Here is a 16381-nt window from a genome sequence, read left to right as displayed (position 1 = left end):
TCGTAAAGGGATATGGATAGACAACTCACACAAGAGGAACCCCAAATAGCAGATAAACATATGAAACAGTGCTCATTATCATTAATAACAGAGAAACGAAGATTAAAACCGTAATATGGTTCTCTGCACACTTGGGTGTGGTTCACAGATACACTGGTGCAAATGTATTGGCCAACAATGGATAAGTGTTGATTTAGGAGCACATACCTATGAATAAAAGTATGAAGACCCACGCTTCAAATTTACGTAGGTGTTATCTGGTGGAGGGAAAAGGGGCTAGGATAGGTTTCCTCTGTACTTTTTAATGCTTATTCTTTTTATTTTTTTTATTTTTTATTTTTGGGACAGAGAGAGACAGAGCATGAACGGGGGAGGGGCAGAGAGAGAGGGAGACACAGAATCCGAAGCAGGCTCCAGGCTCTGAGCCATCAGCCCAGAGCCTGACGCGGGGCTCGAACTCACGGAGCGCGAGATCGTGACCTGGCTGAAGTCGGACGCTTAACCGACTGCGCCACCCAGGTGCCCCAATGCTTATTCATTTTTGAGAGAGAGAGAGAGTGAGTGGGGGAGGGACAGAGAGAAAGGGAGATACAGAATCTGAAGCAGGCTCTAGGCTCTGAGCGGTCAGCACAGAGCCCATCGCGGGGCTCGGACCCATGAACTGTGAGATCATGACCCGAGCCCAAGTTGGATGCTTCACTGACTGAGCCACCCAGGCGCCCCATGTGTTTTTATGATTTATTATTAAACCGGGTGATGGAAACTTGGCTTTTGTCATGTTATACTTTATCCATTTTTCCCCAGCGTAATATTTCACAAAATCGAAGCAAAAGGTATGTTTGCGTACGAGCTCCTCTTCTGGTGGGGGTTGGCAGTGCGCGAATCCTAGGCCTTGCCCCCGGGGATCTCCTAGTCTGAGAGAGGAAGAAGAGAAGGCAGGATTTGATAGGGTTGGATGGGTTGAGTGCTGGAGGGAGGCCCGATTACAACCTTATCATACAGGTGCCTATAGCCCTCTTCGCTGTGCCCATGGGAAGAAGTGACCCAGAGGGATACACGTAGGGGAAGAGTCGGCAAGTAAGAGGCCAGGTGGGCAGGACGTTGGAGCCCGATATCCTGGGCTCACATCTCAAAACTCTACGGGTTAAGGAACGTCTGGGAGCTTCAGCTTCTGCGGTGCGAGAGAGCGAGAACTCCCGCCTTTTCCTGGTTATTGTGAGGTTGATAGGGCACCATGGCGGATACTCAGTACACAGCAGCTGTTGTTTTAAAGCGGGCAAAGCCAAGGTCAGATCTATTCCCGTCTTCCGGTTCACCTCGTATCGTATTTTTTCCAGATGCAATCGAAGGTAGATCGATGGGCAAAAGGAATCCCCACGTGCCCATTGGCCGGCCTAGACTCATTTCGTCTCTACCTCTGCCCGCTTTCCGCGCTGGGTAGTCCGTCCGGGCCTCGGGTCGCTCGTCCGTGTGTGTTGCTGTCTAAAAGAGCTCCCCTTTGCCTTTGGGCAGATGGCGATCTCGCTACAGAACACCACCGCGGCCAGCCGCTGCCTGAGAGTCATCCCGCCGTCGACGCCGTACTTCGCGCTGGGATTGGGTGAGTCTGCCCAGCCGTGGTCTGGACTGCCTCGGAATTGTGTGTTGGGCTCGCTCCTGGCACCGGCCCGCGTGGCCCTCTGATGGGCCTGGGCCCGCGTTTCCCTGAGTCCCTGGGGCTCTCGTGCTCTGCCAGTAGCCTGCCCACCCGCCAGCCCATCCTCCTGACCGTGTCTCTGAGACCTGCCAGGCCCTTTCTCCAGTCACCCCTCCAGGCCCGGGCCTGCCTCTCTCTGCTCGCCCTCCGTTCTGCCGCTGCGTCCGGTCAGGCCGTCCTCATTCGTCACTTAAACTTAACACTGCGGTGGCTTCCAGCTGGCCTTCCAGCTTCCGTGAACACGGTGGTTTAAATCCCAAGAACGGCCTGATCGAGTCATTCCCCTCCCCCACCATGCTCAGAAGCTCAAGTGGCTCTCTGCTGTCCCATCAGGCCAGGCGTGGCCTCACCTAACTATTCCAGGTGGACGATGTCCCCCACGTCCCCAAACCCCACCCGCCTGCTCCCTGCCCCGAGCCCTGGTGTCTTCACCTGGATTCCCTGCCCTCACAGCCTGTTCCCCTCACGTGCCCTTGTTCTGCCGTCGCCGTGGCCTTGGCCCAGACAGCATCTACTCGTGGAGCAGCCCCAGCTGTGGTGGGGACTCGCTGTACCCTCTGGCTGCCATCTGTAGCCCTTGAGTCAAAGCCCTGGTGGCCGGCTGGTCCCCAGATCCTCATCGGTTGCTTTTCTCATGCACAGGGATGTTCCCAGGAAAAGGCGGAATGGTGGCCCCTGGGATGACCTGCCAGTATATCGTCCAGTTTTCTCCCGACTGCCTTGGGGATTTTGATGATTTCATTTTAGTTGAGACCCAGTCAGCCCACACGCTCGTGATCCCCCTGCAAGCCCGGAGGCCACCCCCAGTGCTGACATGTGAGTGTGCGTGCTGCCCTCCCCGGGGTTCAGTCAGGCTGCCTGCTCTCAGGGCGCCTTTGTGGCAGCGCACGACTTGGTCCTCTTGGGGAGGGGCTTCTGGGTCCTAAGGAGGGACACCATGTAGACTTCCACGGTGTCAGACCCCAACTGTCCTACTTCCCAGTGGAGGCTGACTCCGAATCGCACGCATGAGGAGAGGAGTTTAGCAGACAGCTAGCTCCAGCATGGGCTCCTCTGGCTTGTGGACATCCCCGAGGGCCTGCGCCACACAGAGGCAAGGAAGAGGTGCCTAGGGCCCTCGGCAGATGTCGCCTCTGTGGCTCTGGCAGGGGTGGGGTGGGGAGCTTCCTTGGAAGGCCGGCTTTGGCTGGGCCCCCTCATTTACAAGCCTGGGCACAGACTAGAAGCTAGGACTCTCACCACAACCACCAGGCCCATGCTGGGTGGTCCTGGCCGAGCCCTGAGTCCACAGTGGGCACAGACTCCTAGCCCTCAGTGCGTGGAAGCTGCCACGTGGGAGTGGGGGTCAGGGAGTGTCCCCATTCATCCCCTGCTCTGGGTGCCGGGCCACGGCTGCTCTGAGCTCTGGCTGGGCCTCAGGAGAACAAGGGCAGCAGGGCCTCTCCGGAGGACGGGCTATTTCTCATGTGCGTCTTTTCCTATGGCTGCAGTGTCACCGGTATTGGACTGTGGCTACTGCCTCATCGGGGGAATGAAGATAACCAGGTTCCTGTGCAAAAACGTGGGCTTCAGCGTCGGCAAGTTCTGCATCATGCCTAAAAAGAGCTGGCCGCCACTGAGCTTCAGGGTAAGTGACCGCAGACTGCTACCCGGAGCGAGAACGAATCCGGCAAAGGAAACCCCCCACCGCCACCCCCTGGGGACTTCCCGGAGTGCACCTGTGATGGGAAACACACGGGAAAAAGAATGGCATACCGTCTCCCCCAGCTGCCGTGATCTACATGTGGATCCAGACGTACGGAGTCCGGTCACCTGTGTCACCTGGGCGGGTGGTCTCACCTCCCTCGCCCTCCCAGGCCTGGCTCACGTGTCGCTGCATTTATTCCTTCAGGCGGTCACCACTGTGGCCAATGTTTGTTTTTTTTTTTTTAATTTTTTTTTTTTGTTGTTAACATTTATTTATTTTTGAGACAGAGAGAGACAGAGCACAAGCAGGGGAGGGGCAGAGAGAGAGGGAGACACAGAATCCGAAGCAGGCTCCAGGCTCTGAGCTGTCAGCCCAGAGCCCGATGCGGGGCTCGAACTCACGGACCACGAGATCATGACCTGAGCCGAAGTCGGACGCTTAACCGACTAAGCCACCCAGGCGCCCCGCCAATGTTCTAAGAGATACAGGGTCACAAGGTGGCAGCTGTTGGACTGAATTCTGTGTGCATATTTATTTGGCACTGTGCTTAAAAACATTTTTTGAGACGGCCTTGAGAAGCCGGGAGAGTTCACGTAAAAGTCTGCATTTCCAGTCTCTGAAAAACTGGCAGCCGGGCAGCGCTGGGCCAGGCCTCGCCGCGGCCCCACTGGCCGCAGCCTGGCACTGCACCGTCGACCGCACGTGCACACGGTTGCTTTTCTTGTGGGCGGGATATTTCTTGGTAACTGCGCCTCTGGAAAACAAGCGATAGATCCAGAGGACACACGTTTTGCTCACTTCTGCTACCTGCCGGGGTCCCGTAGGTGTGGGATCGTGTCCCCGGCCTGCTGAGACGGCTCCCTTTGTCGGCAATCGAGCTGCAGCCTTGCCAGCGAGGTGGGGGCTCCCCTCGGCTCTGGCTGCAGCTTCGAGTCCCGGGGGGGGGCGGATTGGGGATGGAGGCAGACACGCAAGCTGGCGCCAGCCACACCGGGCACCGTGGTGGGGAAGGGACTGCGCTGGCAGAGCCCGTCTCCTGGATGAGGCCTTCTCTCACACTGTGGCTGCACGTGTGAAGCACTTGTCAGTGGTGTTCCTTCCTCCTCCTACCAGTGGTCAGCCCTTCACAGGGGTTCTGGGAGCCTTGGGAAGCGCGCCTGGTGCCCAGGGCAGGTGGAGTGAGTGCTTGCTGAGTGGACGGGCCTCAGTTTCTTCACTGACTGTGTCCCGGATGGTCCTTAATATCCTTCAGATTGCAAAATGGATGTTTCGAGAAGTGTGTAATCTTAACTGCTGGATTTTACAATCTCTTCCGCACTCTTGTGTAATTTTCCACTTTTCTTTAAGGCTGTCGCAACCTTGGGCTTCGTTGAGCAACCTCCCTTTGGAATCCTGCCTTCCATGTTTGAGCTGGCTCCGGGGCAGGCCGTGTATGTGGAGGTAGGTAATTGACATGGCGTGTGTTTCCTCCTTGTTACGATTGGCCGTGACTGTTTCCTCAACTGCTTGCATGATTTCATTTTGCCTCTGTGTTTTCATGACCTGAATATCCACCCCCATTCCAGGGTGGTTTCTGTGTAGGAGCATAGTCTCACATTCTGTGGGGGTGAGGCGATTTGCCTGCCTTATGATCCCTCTGACAAAGCAAGGGCAGACAGCCCCAGCATTTCCATCATGATCCCGGGTGCTGCCTGTCCACACCGTTAGCAGGGCGGTCCCTTCCACCTCAGCTGCCTCCAGGATCGTCCTTTGGTTCTTTGATCTCTCTTGGATACCAGCCCCCACCCCTGCCAGATCTGGTGCCTGGGGACTGACAGTGGCTTTGTCCTCTTTTTTCTTTAATTCTTGGTTATACAGTCTGCAAGGCTTGGCTTCCTTAGGCCTTATTCTGAACGTCCGCTTAAAGCTCCCGGCGTCGGATCTGCGGGCTGTGGGCTTATCCTTTCCCAACCAGCTTCTTTCAGCGGTCCCTTGGGCTCATCACACCTTCTCACTGGTCCCCAGCACGGTCTGTGGGAAACGGTGACGTCTCCCTGCCCCTCTCGTTCCACACCTTCGCCCTCCCTGACTCCCTGGCCCAGGAATCCGACTGTGCCACAAGCGTACGTGGCCTTCCTCGCTAGTCTGCTGGAGGAGGCACCGACACTCAAGAGTGAAGGGCTGTCTGGTTTCTGGCGAGGAGGATTTGGACCACGCCACGGCATCAGACAGTGAGAGCCAAGAGCCACGGGGTTTTCAAATGTAGCTGCCTATCGCAGCCTCCTGAGAACCTTGCAGACACATCGCTCTCTTGGCCCCGTCCTGAGGTTTCGAGTTAATGGGTCTGGGGTTTGCCTGAGGCATAGGATTTTTTGAAGTTTATTTATTTGAAAGAGAGAAAGAGAGCACACCTGGGAGGAGCAGAGAGAGAGAAAGGGAGAGAGAGGATCCTAAGCAGGCTCCGTGCTGTCAGCGCAGAGCCCGACGTGGAGCCTGATCCCATGAACTGTGAGAGCGTGACCAGAGCTGAAACCAAGAGTTGGAACCTTAACCACCTGAGCCACCCCGGCACCCCAAGGCATAGGATTTTTAAAGCTCTGCGGTGCGCAGAAAGTCTGAGGACCACTGCTGTAAGTTGCTTTTTCATGGTGAAAAGGAGGGCTTCCCTGTATCAGCTGCTTTCCAGTTTCAAGTGCCTGATGGGATCTTTTGGAGCCCTGGAGTGATGCGGTCATGCTCATGTCTGTGCAGATCTGATCCCCAGTAAGAACCTGGCTCTTGGGGTTGGGATGAGGCCAATTCAGGGCATCATAGGGCTTTATCAGTCCTCGCCTGCTGCTGGGGGATGGCTTGGGTCCTCTTGCCTGGTCCAGACCGTGTCAGTACCTTGCGGTGTGGCTTTAAGAAACTGGGGTCAGTCACCCCTGCCCAGGCCAGGACACCTCCCTCACGCCACCGTCCTCTGATCCCCAGGGAAAGGCAGAGGGGAGCAGCAGGACCCTGTGGGGAGCAGTGAGGAGTCAAGAGGAGGTTTCTCCCCTTGGCGTTCCTTGCGTATTTTCTTTTTTGATCGTTGGGGGTTTTGTTTTAAAACGTACTCATATTTCCAAGTAAGAAACAAATTCCCATGACTAAAATCCAGAGATGGGAATAAACGGTCAAATGTCCTTTTCCTCTGCAGCTTTTCAGCCACCCAGATATCCACACCCTCACCGGGTCCTCTGAACGCCCTTTCAGAGAGAACCCACGTGTGTTTTCCTTTGTTTCCACTTTTCCTTCCCACACATCGCTGCCCACTCACCGTTCTGCTATACCTTTGTTTTCTTTTTTTTTTTTTTTTAACGTTTATTTATTTTTGAGACAGAGAGAGACAGAGCATGAACGGGGGAGGGGCAGAGAGAGAGGGAAACACAGAATTGGAAGCAGGCTCCAGGCTCTGAGCCATCAGCCCAGAGCCGGACGCGGGGCTCGAACGCACGGACCGTGAGATCGTGACCTGAGCTGCAGTCGGACGCCCAACCGACTGAGCCACCCAGGCGCCCTATACCTTTGTTTTCTAAATGTGTATTTATTTTGAGAGAGAGAACGTGCACACAAGGAGGGGAGGGGCAGAGAGAGAAGGAGAGAGAGAATCCCAAGCAGGCTTCATGCCATCAGCACAGAGCTTGACATGGGGCTCCAGCTCACGAACCATGAGATCGCAAGCTGAGCCAAAACCAAGAATCAGACACTTAACCCTCTGAGCCACCCAGGTGCCCCAGTTCTGCTAGATCTTTTTTTTTTTTTTTTTACATTTATTTATTTTTCAGAGACAGAGAGAGACAGAGCACAAGTGGGGAAGGGGCAGAGATAGAAGTAGACACAGAATCCGAAGCAGGCTCCAGGCTCTGAGCTGTCAGCACAGAGCCCAACACGGGGCTCAAACTCATGAACCGTGAGATTGTGACCTGAGCCAAAGTCGGATGCTCAACTGACTGAGCCACCCAAGAGCCCCAGTTCTGCTAGATCTTAAGGAGCAGGCTCATATTTTTCACAGCTGCATAGTATTCCACTGTGTGAACGAACCATGATTCAGGTCAGCCGTCCCCCACTGATGGACATGAAGGTTTTTTCTGATCTCTGGCCATTTTGGTGACTGCATACATCACTCTGTCCAACTATGAGTCTCCCAGCAGGTTACAGTCCTTGAAGTGGTTTTGCTGTCTCGGGGGTCTCTGCTGGTCCGAATTGCGATACACATTGTCAAAATCGCCACCATGCGGAGATATGAGGGTGCCTGTTTTCTCACACTCTTGCCAACAATGTGTTGTCAAACTTAAAAACTGTTTAAAAAAAAAAAGGAAAAACTATTATCATGGACTGTTAAAGCATATACAAAAACAGAGAGGATAGTTTAATGATCACTGTGTCCTCAGTACCCAACGTCAACGTTTATCAACTCTTGGCCAACCATATGGCATCTACACCCTTCCATCTCTTTCAGCCAACCCCCCCTTTCCCTCCAGATGATTTTGGAGAAAATGAAGATATCTTCTTGTTGCATTTACGATTCCTAACTTTCTGCTCTTTACCAGTATAAAGAGTGAAGATGTTTTCTGCATGGTTTTCCTTTCCATTTCTTTTATCATGAATGAGGTTAAACGTGTTGTCATTTGTTTAAGAGCCGTTTACATCTCAGTCTCTGTAAACCTTTTCTCCATGCCTTTCAACTTGCTTCCTGCCTTAGTCTGGGGTGGAGCCTTGCAGAACGCCCTGGCTTTCGGGAGAAGGGGGAGCAGCAGAGAGGGAAACGAGGGGTGGAGAATAAGGGGAGGGGTGCGTGTCTGAGAGGGGGAAGCTCCTGAACGACAGCCCTTCTCTCCCCAGGTCTTGTTCCTCCCGACAAGCCTGGAAAAGGCGGAGCAGACCTTCATCATTGTGTGCGACAACTGCCAGATAAAGGAGCTGGTGACCGTAGGTGGGCTTGTGTGTGCGCCCAGGCCACCAAAGGTTCTGGGGCATCTTGCTGAAATTTCCCCAAGATGCCCACCCGCCTACCTACCTACCTACCTACCTACTTATCTTCCTTCCTTCCTTCCTTCCTTCCTTCCTTCCTTCCTTCCTTCCTTCCTTCCTTCCTCCCTTCCTCCCTTCCTCCCTTCCTCCCTTCCTCCCTTCCTCCCTTCCTCCCTTCCTCCCTTCCTCCTTCCCTCCCTCCCTCCCTCCCTCCCTCCCTCCCTTCCAGTTTGACCCAGCAAGCATTTAACTGAGTACCCGCTATGTACCAGGTTATCAAAATCACCTCCTTTTGGTCTGGGAAGATGTGGGGACAGGATCTGCCTGCTGAAGGCCCCCTGTTACCCTCTTGTGTCCACCTCCTGGGGTCACGATCAAGGCCGGTTGCATGTGGATGGTAGTGTAGATCCCGTGACAGCCTTTGGCCACAGAGTCCTGATTTCAGCCCTTTTGATCACCTGTGTCAGGAATTGGGCAGCTGGTTGCTTTGGATCTGATCTATATTTCTGGTGAAGAAAGTCAGCCGGAGCCTGGAGAGCTTACAGACCTAACAGCCCAGCACTTCGTACGCTTTGAGCCGGAGAACGTTCAGTCCACAGCTAGAAAACAGCTCATTATCAGAAACGCGACGTGAGTGACCGCTGGGCAGTACCCTTCAACATGAACCCTTTCTCCTTCCCCGCCTGGCCCAGAGCTCCCAGTGGGCCAGGAGGGTCCAGATTTTCCCTGTCCATCATGGTGGCCACAGGTGACCATTTAAGTTGAAATCAACTAAAATTAAACTAAAACTCACTTTTTCGGTGGCCCCAGTCACATGTTGAGTACTAGCCACGTGTCGCTAGCCACACTGGACAGAGCAGATACGTACGTTTTCCCTCACTGCAGGAAGTTCTAGTGGGCAGTGTTCTAGATTATCCTGGACTACCCTTAGCCCCAGAACGGTTTTACGGAGAGGTCTTGCCATGCCCATGAGGGGAAGCCATCCACGTCCCAGGATCAGATTGTGGCCAGTGGGTTCAGTTCTCACTGCCAGCCAGGCTTCCCGGGTGACTCCGGGCCTTACCATCTGCTGTCCCTCCCCATCAGCAGTGTGCCAGTGTCCCGCCTCCCCACCCCCATGCAGTTGTCCCTGCTCTGTTGGCAGCCAGTGCCGGACAGAGCCGCCCTGGGAGGCCACAGCTGGAGAGGTGGAGGGCAGTGGAGGGGGGAGTTCATGGGGCAAACCTTTGGAACTCTCACATGGTAGGAGACACCGCAGAAAAATGTCCTAGGGTCCGTAGCCTAATAGTTAGAGCCTGGTTCCCTGTGTTCACCATTTTCCTGAGTCACCGTGGCTCTAACCCCCAACTGCTATGGTGGGGAGGGGGCAGCTCTCTTACGAGGTCTCTGGCAGACTCTCTGACCCACGCGCTCCCCAGGCTCCTGCACCGGACGGCTGACCTGGCCACTTCCTGCTCCTAGAGCAGGGCCGGGCCAGGCAGGGGGTGGGAAGACGGGTTCCGGCAGAGGTGGGATGCGGCCTTGGATCCCCTGCCCCCACAGGCACGCGGAGCTGGCCTTCCATTGGCAGATCACGAAGCCGAACCTGCAGCCCCTAATGCCTGGAGAGACCTACAGCATGGACAGCCTCAAGCACCACCCTGACAGGGAGACGGCCTTCTCCGTCCTGCCCGAGAGGGGGGTTCTCAGCCCCCACACGGACCACGAGTTCATCCTGAGCTTCTCTCCTCGTGAGGTTAAAATGATGCCATCGTGGTAGCCACGCATGCCTGGGTCAGGGTACTGCCACCACCCCCTGCCCATGTTCTTTAGCGACACTGAGGCCACAGCCGAGCCTGACGAGATCCCGGCACCCTCTGAGGCCGGCCCGTAGCTAAGAGTGGGGCTGGAGGACGAAGCAGCCTCTCTGGCCGGGTCCTGACCGTGCACACGCCCGGTCTGCCGCGAGACCCTGGGCTCGTTTCCTCAGCCCTGGTGTCTTCCGTGTGTCCGCTAAGTCGACAACAGTGCCGCCCCCGGGCAGCCCCCGGCGCCCCCCGGCGTGTGAGGTGCAGGTGCAGAGCACAAGGTTCACACGGGGGGCTCCAGTGCGAGGCCCTGTGTGTGACTCGGGAGGGGGGTGAGAGCTGGGTGTGAAGGGGGTGCCCTGGGCCCCTCTGCCTCTCAGCTCCGCACCCCGGCCTCACTGTTCTGGGAGGGTGTGGTGCCGCCCACGGTTGAGGGCTCTGCCGGTGGGCGACGTCAGGGTCTGGAGGGCCTTTCGTTCCTGTCCGCTCGGGCGCCGCTGAGGGAGGAACACCAGTCTGGAGTCTGCGGTGGCCCCCCTGAGTCCTGGCTCCCGTCCTGGCAGGCCCACACCTCTTCCCCTAGGGTAGGGGGGAGGTAGCAGCACTGTGTTTTCCAGAAGGCCTTTGTGGCAGCGAGGCCAGGGGGAGAAGGAATTCCTGCCATGGCTCCCGGCTTCTCCGGGGCCTCCCGAACGGAGGGCAGTTTGTTTTCAGGGCGCTGTGTTTGTCTTGCAGCTGAGGGATTGTCACAGTGTGCTCCAGATGGTGCTAGAAGAAGTCCCAGAGCCCACGAGGTGAGCGGGGGCTGGGCCCTGCGCGAGGGCTGGGCAGCGGGGCCTGCCTTCTCCTTGGGGGTCCTGGGGAAGGCAACGCGAAGGGGTGAAGGAGCCCCCGGCTCCCCGGCAGGCTTTGACGCGGGGGAGCACTTTGCCTTGTCCTGACACCTAGGCCTGGAGGGGCTCAGCCGCGGGGGACAGCTCGCCGGACTCCACTCAGTGGGCCCTGGGCGGTGGTGACTAACGAGGCGAGGCTGTGCCCCGTGGGGGCATCTCTACCAGCTCTGCCCCGGGCTGACGGTCAGGGTGGGCCTCCAGTCAGCCTCTGGAGAGACCCCGGGCTGGGTGCCCATGCTGCTGCGGGGTGGTCCCTGGAGGCAGCGGCAAGGGGCCCCGTCCCAGTACTGTGACGGGAGTTCATCACTGGTTGGCTGGGCCTCTGATTTGAGGGCGCTTAGGAGCTGGGGGGGGGGGGGGCGGGGGGGGGGAGTGCTTCCTCTTCACAAGACCCCAGGCAAGGGACAGAGGTGAGGGGCACGGAGGGCCATGCTCCTGGGCTGCGTCGGCTCTTAGCTCCCGGCGGGTTTGTGTTCAGCTTGGAATTGGAAACCCTGAAGGATTGCTCATGCTCTGCGGATGACGTCATTGTCCTGGAAATCGAGGTGAAAGGCTCGGTAGAACCTTTCCAGGTCCTCTTGGAACCGTATGCCCTCATCATCCCCGGGGAGAACTACATTGGTATAAACGTGAAGAAAGATTTTAAGGTAGGCTGTGGTCTCTCCCGAGCCTGGGCAGAACTTGGCATGACTATGGGGGGGGGGGGGGCGGGGTACGGCTGGAGGGACAGATGGCAGCTTACTGGTTGTAACCCGATGCCGGACTGGGCATGTCTGTCATCTTACCAGCTCCCCAGCATCCTCTGAATGATAGGGCTGCGGAAGCCTTCCTGCGCTCCTGGGTCTCTGGCAGGACACGATGCCCACGGACCCTGCCGCGTGGCGTTGATGGCCAAGAATTAGCGGGGAGGGAGGGTGTCAGGAGGACCCGTTGTGAGCCCGGAGCCCCGCAGTCCTTCGGTGGGTACAGATGTGTGCAGGGGCAGTGCCCGGGGAGCCTGGATTGGGGCATGTCTTGCAGATGTGGAACAACAGCAAGTCCCCCGTCAGATACCTGTGGGGGAAGGTCAGTGACTGCCACATCATTGAAGTGGAACCCTGCGCAGGGACCATAGGTACCCGGGGCATCTCCTGGGGCTGGCTGGGGAAGGAGACCCGAGAGGAAGAGGGGCCCGTGCAGGCATTCGGGGGGTCCCGGGATCAGCTCCGGCCGCAGCCTCGTCCACGTGGTGGACGAGAAGTCAGCAAAGGCCAGGCATCTGGGCCCCGCCGCAGCCGGAAACTGCCCCGCCCCCTTTCTCCAGCTCACTTTGCCCTCTCTCCCAGAGCCCAACGAGGTGGAGGATTTCGAGTTGAGCTTTACCGGGGGCGTCCCTGGCCCAACAAGCCAGGACCTGCCGTGTGAAATCCAAAACTCACCCTCACCGGTGGTGTTACACATTGAGGCGGCCTTTAAGGTGCTGTTTGGGGGGCTGGGCAGCTGGGTAGGCCAGAAGGGTGGCAGGGGTAGGGCACAGAGCCCCCACTCCCAGGCGGCCCGGCGACAGGCCCCTCTGGATGTCTCAGGGGCCGGCCCTTGTCATCAAAGCCTCAGCCCTTCAGTTTGGTTTGCTACGCCTGGGGCAGAAAGCCACCGACTCCATCCAGATCCAGAACGTCAGCCAGCTCCCAGCCACGTGGTGCATGAAGGAGAGCCTGGTGTGCCTCCAAGAAAGGCAGGAGAGTGTAAGTCAGGCACCTCTGGCTAAATGGACCCCCCCCAAACACACACACAAGCCTGTTGACCCGTGGGGTAGGGACAGTGAAACCTGTCCTGGTGCATTTGGAGTGTTGAGGCTGGAAAGGAAGTGCCTGCCTGGTGACTCCCTCCTGGCAGTGTCCCCAGTTCTCCCCATCTGTGAGGCACTTGGGGTCCCCTCTACAGCAGAACTTAATCCGGAACTGGATTTTCCTGTTCCTTTCTCCACCATCCGATGTGGAAATAAGACAGGGGTTTTTCCTTCTGTCGAAACAAGCTGGGGGCCTCTGGGTGGCTCCGTCACTTAAGCATCAGACTCTTGGTTTCAGCTCAGGTCATGATCTAACTGTTCATGGGTTCGAGCCCTGCATCGGGCTGTGCACTGACAGAACGGAGACTGCTTGGGATTCTCTCTCTTCCTCTCTCTCTGCCCCTCCCCTGCTGGCTCGCTCTCTCTCTCTCAAAATAAATAAACGTTTTTAAAAAGCAGCCTGAGTTAGGAAGAAAATGGGCAGCTGAGTTGGGCGGGAAGCTCCGGGGCCTCTAGGAAGGGGCAGGTGGGAGGGGCTCGCCTCAAAAGTTCAAAACCTCCCGGGGACTGTGCTTGCAGTTTGAGTACCGCCACCAGGGGGCACTTGGGCATGGACTTGGGGCCCAAACAAGGGCTCCGAGAAAGAACGCAGGATTCGTTTCCACTCAAAGCCCTTTCCTTTTTTCTTACAAAAACGGAAAATACTAAAAGTTGTTAAGTATTATCATCATCGCCTTTAATTTGAAGTCCCAAGCAAAGAGCCCCACGTGGGACTCAAACTCACAAGCCCTGAGATCAGGACCTGAGCCGAAACCAAGAGTCGGATGCTTAACCGGCAGAGCCACCCAGGTGCCCCTATCGTCGGACCTTTAAATCAATGTGAGATCCAGAGCAAGTGGCACAAAACTTCAGTCCCTCCCTAGCTGCCAGGGATTCGCTGTAAATCACGGCGGGTCGCCCCCACTCTTCACACAGGTGGCAGCCGTGGCTCCTTAGAAGCCGCCGTAGCTCCTTGTGGTCCGTGTATGAGGCTCTGACTAGGTCTGTGTGGTGAAAGCACCCTCCCTCTGACCGCTTCCTGCCGAGATCCCCTCTTGCTTGCCCCCTTCTGGGTCAGAACATTGCCCCCCACCCCGTCCTCCATATTCAGAGGCTGAGGAAAGACGGGTGCGGCCACACATCCATCTTACCTGCCAGCAGGTATTCCCTTTCTCGGGGACTTTTCCTTTCCACTTGACGGGCCTTGTCCTTTGAGGCAACAGCCTCATTTCTCCAGCGGGGCACCGACCCTTAGCAGTTAGGAAACTTTGCATCAAATCACCAACACCATTGCCAAGAACCACTGCAGGCAAGCGCCCTGTTACATAGGCTTGGAGTTTAGTGCTTTCCCTCCAGGCTCACACTCACAAAGGGTAACCGCTCTGGCCACCTTGTTAAGCACCCCCTGCCCCATCCTGCCTCTCCCCACATCCTAGTCCCCTGCCCTAGGCACTCTGGGACTTCCCAGAGCACACTTAGAAACTTACAGACCACAGCCAGCCTCCTTACTGGATAGAGACAGAGAGGGACAGCAGCTTCTCCAGGGTCGCACAGCTCGCGGGTGGTGGAATCATCGGATCCCAGTTCTCTACTTCCCAGTCTGGGTTTTTCTCCCACTGTGAAGAATGGCAACATTTTGTAATTGAAGTAGCCATCACTTTCGTCATATATCAGGATTTATGTCCCAATGGAGGCTGGCACGAATCCTGTCTCAACAGTTCTCTGTACTCTATTCTTTTGAGCTCCCAAAAATAATGTTGGATTTGGGGTTTGTTGGACGTGCTCAGGTCAGGGGCACAGAAACCCAGTCCTGGCCTACAGCATGCCCCCAGGACTCCCGGGGAGGTGCCTGTGAGGAACAAAGACCAAGGAAAGCAAAAGGTCTCTCCTTTACTGGCAGAGCTTGGGCCCCATACTTGAGCACACGAACTACTTTTACTGAGAGTTAGGCCAGCCCTTCCCTCCCACCAGTGCCGGGGAGGTGAGCCGTCAGAAGCTAGAGAGCGCAGAGCCCCAGACAAGCGCCCTGGACCCGACCTGGCCAGCATGGCAGCTGGGTGGGAGGTGGGGGTAGGCGAAGGCAGGCCCCCATCGGGTGGGCAGGCTGCCCTGCAGGCAAGTGCCTGGCACTCACTGTCTCCGTCTCCTGGAATGAAGAGACCAAAGGGGGAAGCACCCTCCTGGGTGTGACCTTTGCAGGTTCAGTGCCGCCCTCACGAGGCAGTGCGGCCATGGTGGTGGGGGGGGGGGAGGCCAGGCCTCAGTCAGACCAGTGCTCCTTATCTCGGTGGGGACAGGAAAGCCACCAGTCCTGCAATTCCAAGTGTCCTCACTCCTCGTCCTTCTCGACTGACCTCCGCATCAGGTGTCTCCCTTCGACATTGAGCCCTCGAGCGGCCAGATCCCTGCTCTGGGGGAGTGCAGGGTGACCATCACCTTGGAGGCCAAGCAGTGCCAGCGCCTGCAGACCGTCCTGGAGCTGGAGGTGGTAAACGGAGCCTGGAGGTAAGAGGGCGTGGGGGGGGAGGAGGGGGGGCCTGCTACCACACACCCTGCGTCTACTCACAGTACATTTATGTTGTGCGGCACTAAGTATTTACAGGCATTTCCGAATTGAAAGGTACTGAAACGTGTTTGTTCTATAAAACTTGGAAATTACAGGAAAGAAAATCCATTGCCCGGAGGTAATTCACTGGTGATATTATAGGGTGTATCTTTCCAGTTTGGGTGCTAAAGGAGCATCAGTTAGTGCAATCACTTTCAACAGCACTTTGCGTTGCCCAGTTAAGGGAACTATGTGCATTCCCCGTGACCCAGCATCAGCCCCTGGAGATGTGCTCCTCGAGGGACACACACCTACACACTGGGAGTCGAGGGCTCACGTGGGATGCTCACAGCCAGCCTGTTCACAGTAGCGAAAACCTGGAAACCATGAACGTGTGTCAACAGGAGAATGGACACCAAAAGTCATGACATATTTAAATGAGCAACTACCGCTGTATTCTGGGAAGCACACGCTAGAGATTTCAGAGGTCATTGGTGCTATTGCCTTTCTTTCTTCCTCCCTCCCTTCTTCCTTCCTGCCTGCCTTTTTCTCTTTCTTGTGGAAACTTTCTTAGATACATAAAAATAGGACCGTATTATGAGCCCCCATGTATCCATCACCTTCAGTAACGATCAAATCACCACTAATATCGTTTCATTCGTATCCTTCCTCCACTTGTCCCCATCCCTTCCCAAATGATTTTGAAGCATAATATTCATTTTCTTAAGCTGGCTGGCGATATTTTGCTTTTTAAGCTGGTTGAGGGGGATGTACAGGTGTTCTTTTTTATTCTTTAAACTGCATATATTTTTTTTAATTTTTTTTCAACATTTATTTATTTTTTTTTTAACTTTTTTTTTTTCAACGTTTATTTATTTTTGGGACAGAGAGAGACAGAGCATGAACGGGGGAGGGGCAGAGAGAGAAGGAGACACAGAATCGGAAACAGGCTCCAGGCTCTGAGCCATCAGCCCAGAGCCCGACGCAGGGCT

General features: G+C 56.0%; 1 protein-coding gene across 6 annotated transcripts in view; it reads left to right on the top strand.

Moving 5' to 3' along the window:
* DLEC1 (DLEC1 cilia and flagella associated protein) overlaps positions 1-16381 on the top strand; it is a 93054-nt gene that overhangs the window by 51234 nt on the left and 25439 nt on the right. For 5 of the 6 annotated variants that reach the window (XM_045037881.1, XM_019810935.3, XM_023260740.2 and 2 more), the window contains exons 7-19: positions 1513-1600; positions 2339-2512; positions 3187-3323; positions 4731-4823; positions 8229-8319; positions 8825-8987; positions 9900-10092; positions 10880-10938; positions 11516-11684; positions 12058-12151; positions 12363-12493; positions 12603-12761; positions 15210-15349. In XM_045037881.1, the coding sequence (XP_044893816.1) occupies positions 1513-1600; positions 2339-2512; positions 3187-3323; positions 4731-4823; positions 8229-8319; positions 8825-8987; positions 9900-10092; positions 10880-10938; positions 11516-11684; positions 12058-12151; positions 12363-12493; positions 12603-12761; positions 15210-15349 (1691 nt within the window). The remainder of the gene's footprint in view (positions 1-1512; positions 1601-2338; positions 2513-3186; positions 3324-4730; positions 4824-8228; positions 8320-8824; positions 8988-9899; positions 10093-10879; positions 10939-11515; positions 11685-12057; positions 12152-12362; positions 12494-12602; positions 12762-15209; positions 15350-16381) is intronic. The other variant, XM_045037879.1, reaches the window with a different exon arrangement.

This window comes from Felis catus, chromosome C2, assembly GCF_018350175.1.
Source record: "Felis catus isolate Fca126 chromosome C2, F.catus_Fca126_mat1.0, whole genome shotgun sequence".
In the NCBI taxonomy this organism is placed as follows: Eukaryota; Metazoa; Chordata; class Mammalia; order Carnivora; family Felidae; genus Felis; species Felis catus.
The sequence above is the reverse complement of the archived record's forward strand: the minus strand, read 5'-3'. Positions and strand labels throughout refer to the sequence as shown.